The sequence below is a fragment of the Acinonyx jubatus genome, chromosome B3 (genome assembly GCF_027475565.1).
Source record: "Acinonyx jubatus isolate Ajub_Pintada_27869175 chromosome B3, VMU_Ajub_asm_v1.0, whole genome shotgun sequence".
NCBI classification, from domain to species: Eukaryota; Metazoa; Chordata; class Mammalia; order Carnivora; family Felidae; genus Acinonyx; species Acinonyx jubatus.
In genome coordinates, this window is record NC_069386.1 from 36,400,990 (window position 1) to 36,415,779 (window position 14,790).

Here is a 14,790-nt window from a genome sequence, read left to right on the forward strand (position 1 = left end):
GTAGGTGCAAGGGTCAGTGCCAGGCCCTGAGCCCAGGACACCCAACTCTGCTGGGCACATCCGGGGACAGTTTGGGGGAGGCCCCACTTCACTGGTCAAACCTATCTTCCGGGATAGATGCCACCTATTAAGAAAGACTTTAGCCAGGTAACCAGGTAGAGTGAAGGTAGGAAAGATCACGTAGAACCCTGCCAAGTGAGGCACGGGAGGATTAGACACACTGATCTTGAGAGAAGACTCAGGGGGAGGTCATAGCCAAGTGAGGGTTGACATATAAGAGGGACAAGGTGGCAGATTTCAAGTCAATCTAAGAAATTATTCCGTAGCAACTACAGCTGTTAAAAAGGGAGTGAGTTTCCTCATGACTGGAAGATCATCTTTAGGATATGGTGGGTGCATGTCCAGCATTAGAAAGGCACCAGATAAACTCGGGCCCCATCCAACAGGAAGGCTTTCTCATTCTAATCCCCCTGTAAGTCTTTTAAGGTTTTTGGTTTACTTCGAGGCTATGAATACTGTCTATATCTTATCAGCCTTGGGGATAAAAGAATCTCTTCTCTTCTAAGTTTTGAGGAAACTTAGTTCCAGCGTTCGGTGAAGAATGCCACAATGCTCCAGCCACGTGGCTGCTAATATTTTAGGCTTCAATTCTGTGCTCCAGCAAGAAACAGAATCTGTTGGGCCTTTCTTTAAATCACAGCCTCCCCTCTCGAGAGGCACCTTCCACCTGTGTCACCAAGCCATCCATTCATTCCCAGAGCTTTCCTGAACTGCTGCTCTACCCAGGTACTCTCCAGCCTTCCTCATTTTCGAACAGTCACAGACAGAGAGATGACTCTGGGGAGCCTCACCTCCAAAGGTCCAGCTCTCAGGGACCAAGATGTTCTGTCGTCCTCTCCCCTGCCTTGCAGGTTGGGGTTGTCCAGTACGGAGAAGACGTGGTGCATGAATTTCACCTCAATGACTACAGGTCTGTAAGAGATGTGGTAGAAGCTGCCAGCCACATTGAGCAGAGAGGAGGAACAGAGACCCGGACAGCATTTGGCATCGAATTTGCTCGGTAAAAAAAAGATCCTAGTCAAATAGAAATAATAATAATCTACTTAAATCTCAGATAACTGTGCTAGTTACATACTGCTGTATAACAATCCTCTACAAAATTCCCTACCTTGAGACAATAATTTATTAACCCCTCAAATCTCTGGGGGTTAGCTGGGCTCAGCTGGTCAATTCTCTCTTGGCATCTCTCCTGTGGTGGTAGTCTGGTATGTCAGCTGGGACTGTTGTCATCTGAGGAGCTGACTGGACTGGACTTCCAAAATGGCGCACCCATGTGGCTGGCAGTTGCTCTGGGCTGTTGGCTGGGAGCTCAGTGTGGGCTGGTGACCTGAGCACCCACACGTGGCCATGTGGCTCTGAGAGGGAGTGTCCCAAGAGAGCTTTCCAGCGGGCCCACACAGGAACTCTGAGATTGCCTGTGACCTAGCCCCCAAAGTCCCGGCTATAACTTCTGTCGTATTATACTGATAGAGTGAGCCATTAAGGCCAGCCCAGATTCTAGGAGAAGAGCATTTGACTCTGCCCCTTGATGGAGGAATGGAGAGGTTACATCACAGAAGAACGTTTGGGATGGGAGGTATTGTTGCAAACGACTATGGAAAATGGGCCGTGCCGCAGAGACCCTATAAAAAGTTTGTAGGTTCCATGAGGGCAGAATCTTCCTGTGGAGTATCTGTCATCAATGGAGTGTGAGGAACACGGGTAAGTCTAACTTCTGAGGTTGTGGAGTAACAAGGCTGCCTCCTTAAAAATCACACCCGAACTCACTCACAGTGATAATGAAGGTTACCTCTAGAAGTTGCCCTCACAGATGGCTTTGTGCTGGCTCCAGTGAGACTGCCATTACACAAAACGTTGTGCTCACCCCCACTGAAATCGGTGAGTGATTTTAGAAGCAATTCCCCAAGATCTCTCAAGCTGAGGCCTAAACTCCTAAGGCATATAGATTTTAAATGTATACATTTTACACCTATAGACATGAATTCTACTATGGCCATTGAGACCACAGGCTCATTCTCTGGTAGTCCCACCTCACATAGGATTAGCTGACGTGTTTAACAGAATTCCACAGTGTGAGAGCTACTTAGGAGTTAGGAGCTACTTAGGAGATTTCATGTGGTCAAACAATTACATTTTTTTCCAACCTTACAATTCTTTATAATTAAGTTACGGCTCCACTAATCAACTTCTGTTTGCTGATAAAACTTGCTCAAACTTTTTTCCTAAAGGAACCTTCCTCTGTGTAACGATGGCTTTTACCCATCCTCACAAGGAATGGGCCATTTTGCTGTTTTGCTGTCACTGGGATGAGTCCCTGGGGCCCCCATCAGGCCCTTGTGAAATTGCTGGGGCAACAGAGGAAGCCCATGCCCACTGAGCTATTGCTTCCTCAGCGTGAACTAAGTGACTTATACAGGGGTATAGCCGACCACCCCCAGAACGATTACAAGTATGCAATCCGGCAAGTAGTTTGAATCCAGTCGTGACTCATGAGCACCACTGGGCTATGCAGTCTGCACCTCAAATGAGGTTTGAAATCTGATCTTCTCAGCCTGCCAAGTCCCAAGTTACAGGGGGTGTGTTTTAAGGGAAAATGCTCTCCTTGCTTATTCACGATGCATTTTTTCTGGGCACCTGAAAAAGTAAAAAGATCCAGGCCATGGACTTGAGAGGTTATCAAAGCTGGTAATCTGGTTCCTGGACCAATAGGGAAACTCTGAAAAGCATCAGTCTAACTCAGTAAGGATGAGAGGGTAGGATCCAAGGAAGGATTGTCAGGAGGGGCTGGCATTAGGCTTGTCCCAGGAAGACCCCAGGATTCAATCAGGAGAGGTGAAAAGGAGACATTCCTCCTGACTAAGGGTAGAAGAGGGGAAACTCAAGGAATCCTTATGTTTAGAGCCTTTTGAGCATGGTGTGAGGTTCGTGTTGGGGTAGGGGGTATTGAAGCCAGATTGTAAGGATGATAATGTCATAGCTAGAACAACCATGACTGGCCACGGAAGGGTCTTAGGCTTGAGAGTGTTTTCATCAGATATGCACATAAAGGTGAATCTAATAGTCATGTATGGCTTGGGGGCCATGGGGATAATGATGTCATTCCAACTGAGCTCACTCAACACTTTTTATTGAGGGGAGCAAGCAGGAAGAAGGGCTTGGAAGGACAGAAGGACAAAAGGGCCAGATTACGATGGGCTGGTGGGCCATTCTCAGGACCCCAGAGACATGGGAGCCAGTGAAGATTTTGAGCAGAAAGGAGACATGATATGGCCTACTTTTCCATAGATCATTCTGGCTTCCAGGTTCACGGAAACTGTTGTAAGTATAAGTCTCTCACTGTTCTTAAGGAACTTATAATCTGATTTGCAAAGGAATAAATCCGAGGATTTTTACTCGGTAGAAAATCACAATTTTAAATCTGATGAATCATGTCAATATTTACCCCATTACAAATGCATACAGATATTCACACAATTCTACTATATGAAAATATGAACCTAAAATTTTTCTTGACTCCATATATAATAAAACCTGTTTTTCCCCTGCCATACTTTTTTATATGGAGTTTCATGCCTCAGCCTGATCCTTCAATGAGTTTATGGAAACATCTAGAATCTCCTTTGATGAACTAGCAGAGTTCTTGCTCCACTGGGTGAGGCTTAAGCTCAAAAGTCGCTGTAGTCATGTCAATTGTGCCTCTGGCCTCCTTCAGTTCATGGCTCATATTAAAATACGAGGTGTTTTTTTTTTTCTTTAAATGTTTACTTATTTTTGAGAGAGGGGGGTGGGATGGGCAGAGAGAGGGGAGGACAGAGGATCTGAAGTGGGCTCTGAGCTTACAGCAGGGAGCTCGAGGTGGGGCTCGAACTCATGAACCGTGAGATCATGACCTGAGCCAAAGTCGGATGCTTAACCGACTGAGCCACCCAGGTGCCCCCAAGGGTTTTTTGTTTTTTTTTTAAGTCAGTATATCCACAACATCATAGAGCTGAGAGAATGGCAGATGGTCTGTTTCTCTTCACTGGGAGCTTTGAAGATGCTCTGAACTAACTTATTCCAGGTTTTGTGAATTCGTCAACATCTAAATCATGCATGTCAAGCTCATCAGCTTCCGTGTAACAAGAGATTCGTGTGGTACAGAGCTTGAACCTAGCATTGCAGAGCTTAACTCCCTGGGTCAGACCCCAAGGGAGTCAACATAGAATCTAAGGGAAGCATCTGGTTTTAGATCCTTATTGGAAAATTCTACCTGCTGGGCCAGATTTTTGGTTCAGACCATGTCTGTCCTACTCAGAACCTCACGATCTAAAGGAGGGTTGTCCACAGAGGCACCAAGAGCCAGAATGGTTCCACAGCCAGTTTTCATGCTTCTGAAATGGGTTGCCAGCTGTAAGAGCCTCTCTGCAGCATCATGGGTCAGCGTGCCAGGCCCCTGGCCCTTGGCCGGATTGCCCGAGAGGCAGGCCAAGCACCTGCTCCAGGCACAAAACAAAGTAAAAAGCAAGAGAGAAGAATATTTGTCATGGAATTTGATATTTAATCATTCCCAAAATGGAATCAAAGTAGTCCTTGTGGGGAAAAGCAGAACTTTTTCGGATGTCATTATGTGTATTTTATGGATTAGTGTTGTTTGGGTGTTGAATTACTCTGGCCTGTCACCTTTTCAGTATGTAGGGAAGTGGTTCTCAACCCCGGTATTCATTCTTTTGAAAAATACTGATGGGGCACCGGGGCGGCTCAGTTGGTTAAGCATCTGACTTCAGCTCAGGTCATGATCTTGTGCTTTGAGGGTTCAAGTCCTGCGTCAGGCTCTTTGCTGACAGCTCAGAGCCTGGAGCCTGCTTCGGATTCTGTGTCTCCCTCTCTTTCTGTCCCTCCCCTGTTCACTCACTCACTTTCTCTCTCTCTCTCTCTGTCTCAAAAAATGAATAAAAACATTTTTAAAAATTTTTAATGAAAAAATGGCCTGATTTCCAGGCAATGCCCCAGAGATGCTGATTACATGCCCAGGTGGGGCCTAGCCATTGGCATTTTTTTTAACTCCCCCCGGTGATTCTAATATACAGCTGGGTTTTTGAGCCACTAACTTAGGGTGTCTAAAGGTCTCCATCTGACCTTGAACTTTTCTCCCAAACCCACCTGCTCCCTCTGCTTGCCCAAAACAGCATGGTCAGGACCCTAAAGAGGCTCTTTAAAGTTACTTTTTAAAGACAAGCAGATACATGACCTATCTGAGTAGCTGGCAAATGAGTAGTGTGGGCACCTCAACCCAGCTTCTTCTTTGGTTTGAGATCCAAACCCTATTGGGTTGCTCCCCTGGGGAGGTGAGGGGGCTTGGCCCCACATCTGCAGCAGCCCCTCTGGAGGATCGCTGGGAGCTGCATCCCTACATCTCTCTTGTGACCCTCCCCCTGTGCTCTGTTTTCAGCTCAGAGGCTTTCCAGAAAGGCGGAAGGAAAGGGGCCAAGAAGGTGATGATTGTCATCACAGATGGGGAGTCCCATGACAGCCCAGACCTGGAGAAGGTGATCCAGCAAAGCGAGAGAGACAACGTGACCAGATACGCTGTGGCCGTGAGTCCTGCCCCACCTGTCCCACCCTCCGCCCCTAGAGGCTTTACCGTCAGACCCCTGGGGACTCCCAGGGGCATTTTCTGGGTAGTGAGCAAGCTGCCCAGGCCCCCGGACGGGCCTCTTCTTGTTTCATCCTCTCCTAAAGAGCACCTTGGGAATTTTCTTTCAGCACTGTCAAGGGCTATCTGCAACAGTTGGGGACAGGCTGGGGGTTGGGGGAGAGTTCCTCCATTGCCAAAACCTTCAAAACACAAGAAAACACCCCCAAGCCACCCAGCCCCCAGAACCCTATCTTAGAACAGGGGCCTTATCTGCCCCCTACAAAACAGCCTGTTTCAAAATGCCGGTGGGACCCCGAGTTCTGCCCATGGCAACCAAAAAGGGCTCCAGCCACGCGGGGTCAGGGGCCGCGGGGCTGTGGGGAGGTCTGTGCCAAGTCCTGGTTTGTCGCCCTGCCCCCGTTCCCTGGCAGGTCCTGGGCTACTACAACCGCAGGGGGATCAATCCAGAAGCTTTTCTAAATGAGATCAAATACATCGCCAGTGACCCCGATGACAAGCACTTCTTCAACGTTACTGACGAGGCGGCCCTGAAGGACATTGTTGATGCCCTGGGGGACAGGATCTTCAGCTTGGAAGGTGAGGGGTACATACCAAGAGGGGTCTACGCTCCTGGGCTCACACCAGGTGAACCCCATAGAGCAAGATCCAGGCCCACAACACAGAAAGCTTTAGCAGGAGCTATCCCTTCATGATAGGGCCCTGGTATTCTGTGCTGGACCTCACAGACAGCCCTGGACGGTGGCTTTGCTGACATTCTCCTTTTACCACCGAGGAACTGGAAGCTCATAGGACCTAAGTTACTTGCCAAAGCTTCCACAGCTTTGGGAAGAGACGGGCTTTGAACTAATGTTGCCATATTTAGCAAATATAAAATACGGTGTTTGTGGCAGACCTATACTAGGAAATTATCTGCTAATTGTCTGAAATTCAAGTTTATTTATTCATTCTTTAACTTTTTAATGTTTATTGATTTTTGAGAGGGAATGAGAGACAGTGTGAAGAGGGGAGGGGCAGAGAGCTAGGGACAAAGGATCTGAAGCGGGCTCTGCGCCAAGCTTGATGTGGGGCTCGAACTCACGAACCGTGAGATCACGACCTGAGCTGAAGTCGGACGCTCAACCGGCTGGGCCACCCAGGCACCCCTCTCCTTACTGTTTAAACTTCGGTTTCGATGGCACGGATCTCCTCTGAGCCATGTGTTGCTATAGCCGTTCCTCCCAACACGGGGCTGGGCCACATGGGGGGGATGGTAAACAGAGATAAAAAGCAGTGTGGACAAGCCCGAGCAGTCTGCAGCACTTTGGAAAAGATGAGCTACAGACACACGAGGAGACGAAAGCAGCCCTCATCCACAAGGATAAAGGAATAGAAACTTTGAACCTGAGTTTCAACACTCCCGCCAGAACTTATACTCAGCTGAGTGTATTTCTCCCAGAAATGGTTGCCTTTGGGTGTTGAGAAGATCGGTGCCGGTGACATGTTCCGGGAGGCCCTCTATGGGGAGGGGCTTTCAGCACACATGGGTTACTTGTGCAAATCTGGGGTGGTGACAGGTCCCCCTCCCGAGGGTTTGATTCAATGTTTGGGAATCATCCAGAGGCATCTGGAACCAAATCTGGTGAATAATAGGAATGAGAGAAGTGAGGAAAGAAATGGAATTTCCATTTCTTGCCAACGATGGAGATTGTTTCTTTCCATGTGCTTTTCTTGCTCTTTCCCCTATATTGACATTATGGCATACATGCTCTGTCATATAACTCGTCCCAAACCCTTTGCGGCAGTGACTGGGCTACTGATAGTGAAGCCACAGCCACCTGGAAGGTGCCCTCCCTGTGTGGGCTGCCTCAGGGCCCCCTCCTCCCTCCCCGGAGGTGCCCCAGGACACAGGTGCCATGGATGGGGTTGCAGGTGGGTGGCGCTAAGCAATTGGGAGTGCAGCTGAGGACTTTCTGTCCCTCTGTTTTAGGCACCAACAAGAATGAGACGTCCTTCGGGCTGGAGATGTCCCAGACCGGCTTTTCTTCTCATGTGGTGGAGGTAGGTCGGGGTTGGAGCCGCCCTTCCACATACTTTCCGGCTCTCTAGGTGGCCACGCCGCCTTTCCTGGGCTGTCCCTCACCCACCCCCCACTTTGTTTCTCCGGGTCTCTCTGCCTCTGTCTTCTGTGGCTGCAAGGGGGAAGTCGAGGCCTTCAACTTACAAGCCCTTTTCATCAGGGAGTGAGCTACAAATATCGAACCACCTGCACAGGGAGCTGATGGGGGCATTTCCTCCAGGTCCGAAGGTCCCCTGCAGCCCACAGAGCCTTGTGCAAAAATTGGGTCAACATGGCAGAGGCTGTTGGCCTGCGCCAATAACGCCCTTGCCCAAGGCAGCCTGTGCGTGCAGGGGCATGGCCCTGAGCTGGTGCGGGGAGGGGGTCCAGATGGACCAGCTGTGCTCCTGGTGCAGACTCGGCCTCAGATGGCAGAGGACCCAGATGGCCACATGGCATCACAAGCAGCATGTCGTGTCAGAAGCTCTACATTGGCGGCCCAGAGCACCGGGCTGTCACTCGCCCTCGACATGCCTCGCCTGGTTCCGATTGACAAGATGGGGCGGAAACCTCACGGGATTGCCAGGGCGGGGCAGAGAGCCGGTATCTGCGAAAATGTGTCATAAACAGTGGACCCCCTGCCTGGGAGCATTGCATGCTGGGAGGACCACCTGGCAGGAGTCCATGTCAGTGGGCATGCTTGGGGCAGAGAGGTTCCTAGGTGTTCTGCCCCAGGCTGGCACCGTGGGAGTGTATGTATGCCTCCAAACCTGCCAGAAACGACCTGCCTACTTCCGCATCACCTCCATTATCTCACTGAACACCCCCCCGCCAACAACACTGTGAGGTGAATAGGGCAGGATTCCTTGTTCCCGGTCTCCAGACAAATAAACTGAGTCACACAAAGTCTAAGTGACCTGCTCAAGTGACCTAAGTAGGAAAATACGAGTCTCACGCTCTTCCTCCCCACGCCTAGCAGCTGCTCCCCGAGAGCGAGTGGAATCTCAGGGGGTCTGAGTCAGAAACCCCAAATCGGAGGCGGAGGGGGACATGTGAACAGGCAGCAGGACGGAAACCTGACTCACATGCCACTGTTCCCGGACTGCATCTGGAACAGACTCGTGCCCACCCGGGCACAGCAAGCTACAAATGCAGCCACCTATAATTATAACAGTGCGTTGTATATGCATGGCACTTTAAACTTCTCCAGGAAATTCCTATGCCCCATTTCAGGCTCAGCACAGCCCTGCCAGGTCGACAGGCAGGAATAGTTGTCCTGTTTTTGTTTTTTTTTTAATGTTTACTTATTTTTGAGAAAGAGAGACAGAGTACAAGCAGGAGAGGGGCAGAGAGAGAGGGAGACACAGAATCTGAAGAAGAATCCAGGCTCTGAGCTGTCAGCACAGAGCCCGATGCGGGGCTTGAGCCCACGAACCGTGAAATCATGCCCTGAGTCGAGGTCAGACGCCCATCCAACTGAGCCGCCCAGGCGCCCCATAGATGGTCAAGTCTGCAAATCTTTTCCGTGCCTTCTCTGTGCTGGGCCCTGCGCTGGGTCCCAGAAGGTGCAGGCTTCTCTTCTAACACTGTGGTCTGTGCATGCCTAGGAATCGGGGAACTCGAAGAGAAGGGGAGGTTACACTGAGGTTCAGGTGTTCAGGAATACTTGAGATGAACCCTAAAAAGGACCCAAGCATCTCAGTATGTTGAGCAGGAAGAGTCCTTGAAGGATCCATGGATAGACACCACCCCCCAAGCCCCCCCACCCCCCGCCACCCACTGCACAGAGGAGACCAAGAGCTCAGAGCCCTGGCCTGTTGTTTAGGTCAAGGTCATGCACTGCCCTGTGTAGATTCTTCCACGTGTCCAACTCATTTTCATTCCTCTGGTTGGAGAGACTGGAGTGCCTCTCCCCATCCTTATCACCGCCCCAGCTCTTCTAACGCCCCCGAGTCTGGTTTTCAAGTGACAGGCATCTGGAAGTTTCTATCTGATACGACTCTTAAAGAGAAGATGATTAAGTCTGAATCTGAGACTCTTCTTTTTAATACCTAAAAAGAAAAAACCAATCCTTCCAAATCCAAAAGAATGGAACAACAATGGCGGGCTATCTGGTGGTGTGACCGGCCACTGGGTTTGCTATTTTAGGGCACATAGGGTTCTCAGTGCTGATGCTGACCACTGAGGCCACCATAATTGGCCACAGCCGTCCTGTCCCTGGGAGTCCAGGTCCACAGCTCTCAGGGCTGGTCAGCCCTCTCCGGAGATGGGAAGCAGTGGTCCAGCCTTTCAGCTTTTCCCAGAGCAGGTCTCGAGCCCGAGTGAGTCCAAGTCCTGGGTGAGCTCTCAGCCTCCATCCCCTCCAAAAGTGTTCCACAGATGGCCTCAGACAGCCACTTCCTGCAAATGTGAGAAGAAGCCTTCAGCTTCCCTGGGCCTGTTTAGTTATGTCAGAAGGAAAGGTCTCTAGTCCTGGAGGAAGTACCTCATAGAATGTTCTCAAATAGCAAAGGGGCTGGTGGCTCATCACCTGGGCTGCTGTTGCCTGTCTAGCAAGGAAACCAGCCTTCAAAAGGGTAAGAACAGCAGTCTTTAAAAAGAGTAAGAACAGCAAGAAGAAGGGGAGACTAGTGCCAGGGTAGAGAGGAGACCCCAAAACATCACCTGGTCACCCAAAGAGCCCAAGGCCCCAGACCACAGGAATGGCATCCCAGGCTGAAGGTCAGAGCCATGGGGAAACCCAGGGACCTAAGTCAACCCAGGAAACTCTAGTCTTGATTTGCCATAAAGGGGAAAGAGGACATTCTGGAAATGACCACCAGAAAGGCCAGCTATGGATCTCCAGTCAAATTCCAAAACAGATTTTGAAGCCAGGGGCTCCATTAGTATTTGGAAATGAATGCAAAGATCACTAACAGCTGGAGTGGCTTCTATTAGTCCTGGCTGCGTGCTGAGGTGGTGAACTCCCTGTTGAGCTGGGTAATCAAGAAGAAGCTGCAGGAGTCTGCCAGAAAGCTTCCAAAAGGGATCTGTACCTCCCAAGGGGGCATAGACTCTGAGTCTGCAATCCGCACAAGCCAAGATGGAAAGTGTGCAGGAAAGGAAGGGGACAATAAATTATGGATGCCCCCTAGTGGTGGATGGAGCTAGGGTGCTGCTCCCACCCAGGGGCTCTGCAGAGGAATTTCACATGGAACTCTTACCTCTCCCCAACCCCAAAAGTTTACAGAAGGAAGCAGTTTTATTAGGGTGGATCTTGTCTACACAAATACTTTGGTGACTCAACTGAGATGGGAAGAGACTGTTTCCCTTGAACCTACACGTGATGATCCAGCAAGACCAGCCCTCAGTTATGTCTGACATAGGTCAAGGGTGGGGAGACTCCTACCTCCCAGACCAGCAGCCCCAGCCACCCTCCAGCCTCTTCAGCCTGTGCCCTTCCCGCAGCCTCTGCTGGAGCTGTGGGCTGGATAGCCAAGGTCATTGGCTGTTGCCTAAGCTGCTTAGCTGTGAAAGCCTTCAGGTTGTAATCTTTCCTAAGAGGTTTACATTTGATTTTTTAAGTTTATGTATTTATCTTGAGAGGGACAGAGAGCTCAACCCAGGGAGGGGCAGAGAGAGAGGGAGAGAGAGAATCCCGAGCAGCCTCCACAGCGTTGAGCCTGAAGCAGGGCTCTAACTCATGAAGCCAAAATCAGGAGTTGGCCGCTTAACTGACCGAGCCACTACAAAAACACTTGAACTAGTTTTGCACATTTGATTCAATCAAAAATGAAAGAAACTGGGGTGCCTTGCACAGTTCAGTCAGTTAAGCATCTAACTTTTGATCTCAGCTCAGGTCATGAGTTCAAGCTCCCCCACCCCTCAGGCTCTGCACTGACAGTGCTGAGCCTGCTTAAGATTCTCTCTCTCCTTCCCGCTATGCCCCTCCCCTATTTGCTCTCATTCTCTCTCTCTCTCTTTCTCTGTCTCTCTCTCTCAAAATAAATAAACTTAAAAAAAAATGAAAGAAACTGATCCATATGGTGACATGAGGGGTTGGTACCTAGAGGCTGTGAACCTCTCCTACACCCCCATAACCTTAAACCGTGGACCCCTCAACGTGCTAGCTAGGGCAGCCAGTCAGCGCTGTCCGCGGGCTCCACCCCATGAGGCCTGGACATGGTAGCCAGGGTCTGCCGGCGTGCTGTTCCAGATCGTTCCCAAGTGACTCCTGGTGGCAGGAATCATTTCCAGGTCATTGGGGTCTCCTCCTAAGCCCAGCTCCGTGTCTCAGGCTGAACCCTGGTGCCAAGCACCCCACTCCTGAGCCTTGTTCCCAGGACCTCTGAGCAGAGACAACCAACCCGCCGATCAGGAACAAGCCGTCAAGTACAGGGTGGACCTTGTTCCCCACACCACCTCCTTGCCACCGTGCCTACCAGCTTCCGGCACAGTGAAGGGCTTCTCTCCACAGAAAGACTGAAGGCCCATTTCTGGGTGTTTCCTGCCCAACCCCATCTAAACCTCCTGGCACTCATTGTTCCTCAGGCTCCACTTTAGGCTTGTTAAAAATGCATCGTCTATGACAGAATCCGAGCAATTAGTGAAAAGTATAACCCGCCCTCTTCACGACGTATTTGCCTTAGGAGGGGCTCTTGGCCCTTCTAGAGTCACTCTGATGGTGGACATGCAGGCACTAGGGAGCTATGGAGGAGCCTGGGGAGGAGGACAGGACTCAGTGCACAGGACCACCTATCCAAAGCCAAGAATTGTTGGCATCTGGCATTCTCATTCCATTACTGCTGGGCAAGAAGAAAGCACTGCCTGGATGTGTGGCCTCAGACAAACCATTTAACCTCTCTGAACCTCAGTCTTTGAGCAGATGTCTGAAAAACACTGGCGGAATCGAGTCTTGAGGCTTGGAACTAGAAGTGTACATTTTGAGACTTACGATCAAGTAAGGGTTTCTTAAAATCCTGTCCTAACTCCACCCACCTCCTCAGTCACCCCCCCCCCGCTTCCTGCAGGCCCCCCAAATAGGCTGCCTCCCCTCAGGCTGCTGTAATGACTCCTCTGCAGCACCAACTTGACCATGAGATGTGATTCTTTGACTCCCGCGTCCCCGATGCTTTATGGATGAATAAAAGAACGAGAGGAGTTACTATTATACCAAGTCCTTTGCTGACTGCCAAGCTCTGTGCTAAGAATTAAAAATGTTAATTCTCCCAACAAAACAATTTACAGCTGAGGCTGAGAGAGAGAGAGAGAGAGAGAGAGGGAGAGGGAGGGAGAAAAAAAGGAAGAGAGACAGAAGCTTGCCCAAGGTCACACAGCCAGAAGCTTTGGAGCTAGAACTGGAACTCAGCAATGTCTGACTCCAGACTTCATGCTCTAACCACTGGGCCAGGGATTCTCAGCCTCAGCCCAACTGCCAACTTGGGCTGGATAATTCTTTGCTGCAGGGCCATCCTGTGTATTGTAGGCAGCGGCCCTGACCCTACCCACCAGATGCCACACCAACCCCAACACCACCCCCAGCTATGACAACCCAAACTGTCTCCAGGCATTGCCAAATATTTCCTGGGGGCTAAACTGCCCCCCGTTTGGGAGCCACTGCCCTTAATGATGCTGTTTCTAGTGTTAGGGATGTGACCCAACCCTGGGGACACGGACCGGCTGGGGACATAGTTTGGAGGGACATGGTCACATGTACCAGGAACATTCAGCTCAGCTAGGGAGGCAAGACTGCTGCAGGGGCCAGGTCAGAAGGCAACTAACTGATGAGCTAGCAGAATCAGACGGCAGGTGCTATGCCAGAGTGAATACGGGTACACGTTGTCTATAGGAAGTGCATGGACTTGGCCTTGGACCTGCTGAGGGCCACCATGCCTGCATCCTCACATCTGCACAGGGCACTAGAAAAGTCAGCTTGTGCCAAGGGTCCATGTGCAAGGCCACCCAGGCACACCGTGGCAGTATCTGGTGGGAGCTCACGTGGCCCCACGGGAAAGGAAGCCATAAATCAGGGAGCCAGTGCCAAGCCTGGAGCGTGGGATGAGGCTCTTCCCTGGAATGCCCTGGTATTTGTTTTCCAGCTGGGCCTACATGCTTGGCTTCCTCTGTCAAGGCTTTGGCCTTTTTTGGGGCCCTGCCCTTCCAGATTTTTTCCAAATTCAAAATGCCTAGGCTCTCCGAGCTGGGGAAAGACAGTGCCATACTGAGGTTTGCTCCTCCTGCCCTCCCAGCCTGCCCTCTCCCAGCGAGGCTCTCCCTGGTAACAGAGCCCTCTCAAGAAAAGACTGCCCCCTGGGAGCACAGGCCTACGGGCACTGCCAGGGTGAAACAGCATAAGGCGAGAGTCTGTGAGCAATTAGCTGGCCCAGTGCTGCCAAATCCAGAAGTCCAGTGGAATCCCCAAGTCCCACATACATACGGGGTCCTCCCCAGAGGAATCCCAGTCCTCTTCAGTACATCATGGAGACTTCCAGTCACCTGCAAGGCCAAAAATTCATCTTCAGAGGCCTCTCCCTGAAGGAAGAAGCCTGGTCCTGCAGAAGCAAACTTGGATTCAGCCGGAAGAGAGAGGGAGGAGAGAGACAAGGCCCAAACGTCACTGTCCTCTTAGAGGGTGCTCCAATGGAAAACTGGGAGCAGAGTCTGGGGGCTGCCCATGGCTCTTTTCTCCCCTGCCCAACCCACCACCCTGCTCCAAGTCCCAGCCCCGCCCCGACTTGCTCTGCAGCCTCGGACAAGTCCCTTTCCCTCTCTGAACCTTGGAGGCCATTTGTCAAGTGCAGGTAATGAATATCTGACCTGCTGGTCTCTCACAAATGGGTGGCTGGTTGAGAAAGTACTTTGCAAAGAAGGGAGCACACCCCAAGTGCAAGGAGCACTGGCCATGAGTCTTTGAGGTGCCGGCCCTGATCCTGGCCCAGGAGATCATCCGGCGCTCCCAGGCTGAGGCTCACACAGACCGGGAGGAAAAAGCTAATTAGGAAGTGCGACATTAAACACAACCAAGTACATCAGACTCTCCAGAGACCAGCTTGCTTGCGGTCAGAAAAACATTGTCTAAACA

At 50.8% G+C, this 14,790-nt stretch overlaps 1 protein-coding gene across 2 annotated transcripts in view; it reads left to right on the top strand.

The window, feature by feature from the left end:
• The window catches only part of ITGA11 (integrin subunit alpha 11), a 126,076-nt gene that overhangs the window by 73,819 nt on the left and 37,467 nt on the right, over positions 1 to 14,790 (top strand). For both annotated transcript variants that reach the window (XM_027067624.2, XM_053223821.1), the window contains 4 exons: positions 912 to 1,060; positions 5,489 to 5,633; positions 6,106 to 6,271; positions 7,662 to 7,732. In XM_027067624.2, the coding sequence (XP_026923425.1) occupies positions 912 to 1,060; positions 5,489 to 5,633; positions 6,106 to 6,271; positions 7,662 to 7,732 (531 nt within the window). The remainder of the gene's footprint in view (positions 1 to 911; positions 1,061 to 5,488; positions 5,634 to 6,105; positions 6,272 to 7,661; positions 7,733 to 14,790) is intronic.